Here is a 6,000-nt window from a genome sequence, read left to right as displayed (position 1 = left end):
ATTCAATATTAGGACATGCCAACCTCATCAGGCTTGTCCTACCTTATGCTTACAATGCACCCTGCCCTTGGGCCTACCATAGGGGTGACTAACATGAGTTAAGGGAAGGTTTAGGGACTGGCAAGTAGGTGTACTTGCGCAGCCCGCGTGACAGTCAGACTGCTCGTAGGTCTAGCAATGGCAGACCTTGAGACATACTTTTACTAGGCTGCTTCTGTGGGTGGCACAACACGTGCTGCAAGCCCACTAGCAGCATTTGTATTTACAAGCCCTGGCACTCCTGGTGCACTCTACTAGGGGCTGACAGTAAACCAAATAAGCCAAACATGGAATCCAATCAATACATCGATTTCACATAGGGAGCACTTGCACTGTGGCACTGATCAGCAGTGGCACAGTGCCCAAAGCAATATACCAGCAAAAACATCGTAAACAGAGGAGGAAAATGGAAAAAATGGAGGAGAGACTCATGCCAAAATATGCCAGGTCTAACAGTGTGTATATATATATATATATATATATATAAATATAGTAAGACCATGCTTGAGATCCCTGAGCTTCAAAGCACTACTAGAAAACCGTGGTTTTTGACATTTGAAATCTGGCTAGAGGGGAATAAATCTGGAGAACTTTGGTCTGACCCCACCACAGCAAAATAGTATTCTACCGAATTGCTGAAGGAGAAAAATTGGCACAGTAAGGATAGGAAGGTTCTAAATGGAATAGAGCATGGGGCCATGATGTCTCTTTTTCAATAAGTATAAAGTAAAACAGTATAGAATTTTAGAATTAATGTACAGGACCTTGGGTTTGAGCTAAGAATGTGTATGTCAATCATGATGCAGGGAGTAAGGATTAATAGAATATTTAATTGTATTAATGCCTGTATTGTTAAGTGGTGGCTATATTTCATGCTTATTATGTGCATATGTCAATGTTGCTGCTGCTTTTTAGTTGGGAACAATACAGTTGTTGTACTTGTACTCTGATATGTACAGCATTTTGTTTGGGGAAAGTTATAAGATTCTCAAGCGTGGATTCCAACACCATGCTTCAAAGTGTAGATTCCAAACAATCTCTTGACAACAGAAAAAGCCTTGAAATTTGCCGGTTCACTTTTCATTCGTGTATTTCAGCAAATTCATGAGATGTCCTCATATTGCTGAAAACTTTGCCTGTTAGACACTGGCAAATAGACTGTGAGCTTTCAGGGAAAATACCGTGAAATCTGTTTTAACTTAAACCCGGGTGCGGCAAATGTAAGCCCTGGAAGGCTGGTTCGACTTGCCTCACCTGTGCAGTAATGACATAGCGACAGGTGAGTGTTTGCTGAGCACCGGGTTGCTGTGTACACAGTGCCCAGTGCCAAGGGCGCCCCGCAGGCTGGCCCTGTTATTAGCGCGTGCCTGGGGCCCCGTCCAATGCCAGCTGCCTAGCACAGGGCTGGGGTTGTTAGGCTGTCACTGGGGGGAGGGGAGTGGGGAGGGGTGCAGCCTTTCGCATTCCAATACTTCAACTTGCTCCCCTTGGGGAGGGCCGAGCCCAAGTAGGCGCAGAGCCATGGCAACTCTACACACTGCGACAGGGCTGGCAGAGGCCGGTCTGGGTCCGTGCGGAGCCAGGGGACGCAGGGGCTGAGGCAGGGGTAGAGCGCAGGGACGGGTCCCCAAACAGAGAAAAGAGAAGTGTCCGAGAGAGGAGAAGAGGCACAGGTAGAAGGGGGACTGAGGGGAGAGAGGTGCATGGGGGGAGGAACAAGTGAAGTGCGCGGGCATAGAGAGGGGCAAGGGGCATGTGGAATTGGGCGGGGCTTAAAGACGGGCGAGGGGGCAGATAGGTGCACAGAGGGAAGGGTGCACAGAGGCAGTGAATGGGCATAGGGGGTGGTGAGAGAGCATAAAGAGGGAAGAAAGGTGCATAGAAAGGGGTGATAGTTTATCGGAGGCATACCAAGAGGCGATGAGTAGGTAGACAGCGATGTGCATGGAGGGAGGGCAGGTGTGCAGATAGGCGCGGGAGTGGGTGTGGAAGGAGAAGGGAGTGGTGCACAGATAGGGGACCACAGAGAGAGAGAGAGAGAAGAGGAGAGAAAGAAGGGAGGGGAGTACCAAAGGCATTTCTAGGGGTGTCCTAAAAAAGCGGTGTATAGAGAGGGGGTAAAGACAGTTTGGGGGAGACAAGCATGCCCGGCCGCACAGGCCTAGCTACACTTTCTGAGTCCATCTCTCACAAGAATTACTAGGTTTTTGCTTGAAATTTGAAGAGAGAGCAGTGCCTGGCAGTCAGCCTCGGGGCAAACCCCTCTCTCTTCGAGCTCGACTCTGGCTGGGGCTAACATGGCGGTAACAGGGGAGATGCCCGAGTTCACCTGCATCTGTGAACTTTGCGACTGCGGGTGAGTACTCACCACTTGCATGTTTATCTTTCGTACCTGAAATTGCGCACTTCCTTCTTGCTGAAGTCTGCGCACTTCCTGCCTGTGCGGCCTGTGCACTGTCACCCCCTCACTCTTGTGTGCGCTCTCCCATCCTTTCTTGCTAAGACTCAATTCCTCACTCAAACGTAAACATATTAATCCTTCATAAGCTGTTTAATGTGGTAGGAAACGAGAGTTTGGGAGCTGGAGTATGCGAACTGCGGTATTTAGGTAGTGGGGATGGGAGGGGCCGTACCCTCCCCGGCTCTTTTTTTTCCTCTCTCCTAAGAAGTACCAAGTCCATCCGTGTCTCTCTCCATCTCCTTCCTTTACTTTATGTCTCCCTCGCTCTCTCTTGTGTTATAACTCTCCTTCCTTCCGTCTCTTTCTATTTTCTTCGTTTTCGCAGCGCTCTCCTCAGCCGTCCCTCCTCAGCCCCTCCTCACCGTGTTCCAGGCTTGCCGCTTCTCTGCCTAGCCTCTTTGGCTGCAGCAGTCATTGTTCAGCAATTGGACGAAGAGTAACCATGGAGAAAGGGGGGTTGAAACACCCTAAAGTAGCTCGTGCCGCCAATGTGGTGCACGCAGAAGCATAGAGGAGGCCGCAGAAGCGCTGGACGCCAGAACAGAGAAAATACGATGTACAGGAACGACCGATCAGAAATGACTTAGTAGGGGAAGCAGGGGGTGCAGAAGAAGCTGATCAGTGGCATACGTGGAGAGAGGAGTCTATAGAGCATGGAGGGGGCGAAGGAGGTAGGAAGGAGGCACAGGGGAACGCAGAAAATACAGAGGAGGAAGAAGGAGTGCACGATTTGGTGAGAAGAATGACTTACTAAAAGTGCAGGAACCTCAGACCAGAAATACATGGTCACCATGGAGTGAAGGAACTGCCAGGTACAGACAAGTGGATGATGAGCAATGCAGCCTGCAGGGCAGGAACTGCGGACTAGAAAGAAGAGGATAATGGAGAACAGGTGAATGCAAGGACTGGCAGGTGGACATGATACTACACGAGAAAGCAGAGAGTGCAGGAACTGCAGACAATAAAGGGGGTTATTGAGAGAGCAAAAAGTGCACGAACTAGTAAGGGGAAAGAATACATTTACACAGAAAGCTGGAAGGGCAGGCACTACCGAAGAGAAAGAAATGGGTAATGTAGAATGCATTGAACTACTGCAATCTGAAACAAATATTGCCAGCTAAGGGGCCTATAGCCGCACCACCTGAAATAAACATCTATTATTAAGCCAAGTTGCCCACCTCCAAACGAACAGCTACCAATTGGCCATACATTAGACACTTTAATTCATATATCGAAAAGCAACAGAAACAAAAATGTAGTAGACAACAATTTGGACACAAGATAAGAGCAAACAAGACGAGTCAGTCACTGCTCGTGGTTTTCTCCTTTATTCTAGTTCTTTTCAGTAAGCGCAGCCAACACGTTTCGCCTAAACACAGGCTTCCTCGGGGCACAATTATGCGAAAAAGTGTTGTATTCCTTGTCTGTGTCACATCATCGCAAAAGCATCCCCCTCTGTGTGTTGCTGTTTCACTGTCCCAAACATTAAACTCAAAGGGACTTCAGTCCTGATGGAGGGTAAGTACGGTAGCATGAAATCATAGAACAGAGAGTATCCTACTTAATGCTGTGTTCAACAATGAGAGGTCTACGACCACAGTGTCCCTAAACTTTAAAAAGAAAAAGGTCAGGCATTTAAATTTACCTCAATCTCCCACTACTAACATATTTTACAACCCTGAGGGATTGAAATGCTGTATTCATATGTCTCACCTGATATCAAAGTGGCCAGTATTTAATTTTTGGGCTTGTGCTGTTGTTTGAAACTCTCTAATGAAAATTCGCCTACTGCCAGCTTTTTTAAAATTGGATTTTGAGCTGCAACCTATGGTATCTGGCTTTTCTTATACAACCCACTGCCTGTCAGCAGCTAGGGCAGGAAGCTGTCAGATGGTTGCAAGGGACTTGGATACAGAGTGTATGGGCACTGTCATGCTGTGTGAAATTAAGGAAGAGTGAGGTATGTGTCTTTTGTGCTCTACTGTATAGTGACCAGACTCCATTTGGTATCTTCTGTGTGTGGTACACAAGATGGTGGACAAAGAGAGAGTTTCAGATAGAGATGTACATTGTAGCAACAATCCTGAGGCCATTTAAAGTGGAACAATCTCATATGAAGGGAATAAGGGAGCCTGAGGCATATTTGAAGTGTAAAAACAGTTTCTGCCCCCTTTCTGCTTCAATCTTCCCCAGAGGGGGTCACTGTAGACACTTTTACCTAATAGCGAAGTGAGGATGCCTATCAGTATTGTGTGCCTTTGCCTCAGATTTCCCTATCAAGGTCCGTCTAGCCTCTCTTTCTGCCAAGATTCAGAGACAAAGACCAGTCTAATAAACAAAATGTTAAGAACGGCCTGGAACCATCTGAAACCATCTTCAAAGATGCATTTCCGGAATCTGCTTCTTTGTCTGCTCGTGTAGGATGACCTCTGGGTAGAAGCTCATGTCAGTGTGCCAAGATTCCGATTCACCAGAGCCAAGACCCACACATCTCAGCATGGACAAGAAATTCTCGAGTTCCAGAGCCAAAATTCCTGATTGCTAACTTCCTTACCAGGTGGGGAAATCCTACCACACCAAAGCAAGGAGAGCGGTGTCCTGGTTAGACAAAGAGGAACAACCTGCTGGAGAAAAGGGAGCTGCTTGTCTGGCTTCCGCAGAGGAGAGCCTGCATTGTGGCGCCATCACCTCAGCTGCCTATTAATCAAGGAGCTGAGCAAGGAACTTGTGTTCTCACTCTTCTGGAGAAACTGCATCTAGCTTGAAGTTAGGGCCCGCTCACTATTAGAGGGGTGCTGGAAGTGCCCCCATGCAGGAGGACAAAAGCTCGAAAAGAAAAAAACAACTGCGCAAGTAGGGCAAAGAACTCAGACCGAACACGTTTGAGGGACAGGAAGTTGGTGCTGGTGGCTGGAGCTCACCACCAGGAGGAGAATGGAGCAAATCCAATGAAAATCACACTAACTGGGGCAGGATTATGGCCGTCTGGAACTGCTGAATGAATCTTTGTGTACGAGCTGGAGGAGCAGGAAACAGCCGGTCATGAAAGGCGGAGCAGAAAAAAAGGGCCTCTGAAGTGGGCGATTTGGGAAAATGTGAACTATGTTTTCTAAATAATTCCCTTTTTCACTTGAGGGACCGGGGCACTCACTGGAAACTGCTGTGGTGGTCACAAAGATACATAGACGCATCTCACATTGCCCACAAAGCAGGTAGACATTTTCAAATGTTAAGTCTCCCAGAATGGACAACACAGGTGCCCTGAAGAAGGAGGGCACCTGATTTGAATCACTTGCTAGGCCTTGGATTCAGTGAAGTCCCTGGAAGCATCTGATCTTATGTGTTTGCAGGACAAGGGAGCTGCTAGGCAACAAGTCAACAAAATTGTGAACAAGTACTGTTTGGTTCGTCTGTCATGTGAGGGACTCATTGTTAACATTTAAATGCATTAAGGCTGGGTCTGAACTGGGGTGGCGAAGTGAGCTAAAGAACGATGATGA

General features: G+C 47.6%; 1 protein-coding gene across 1 annotated transcript in view; it reads left to right on the top strand.

The window, feature by feature from the left end:
- Positions 1-1,859: 1,859 nt before the first annotated feature.
- The window catches only part of LOC144824909 (uncharacterized), a 68,489-nt gene continuing 64,348 nt past the window's right edge, over positions 1,860-6,000 (top strand). The window contains exon 1 of the mRNA XM_078683877.1: positions 1,860-2,395. Within this exon, the coding sequence (XP_078540003.1) occupies positions 2,337-2,395 (59 nt within the window). The 5' untranslated portion in view covers positions 1,860-2,336. The remainder of the gene's footprint in view (positions 2,396-6,000) is intronic.

The sequence above is a fragment of the Lissotriton helveticus genome, chromosome 3_1, assembly GCF_964261635.1.
Source record: "Lissotriton helveticus chromosome 3_1, aLisHel1.1, whole genome shotgun sequence".
Lineage (NCBI taxonomy): Eukaryota > Metazoa > Chordata > Amphibia > Caudata > Salamandridae > Lissotriton > Lissotriton helveticus.
This window is presented reverse-complemented; position numbering and strand designations above follow the sequence as displayed.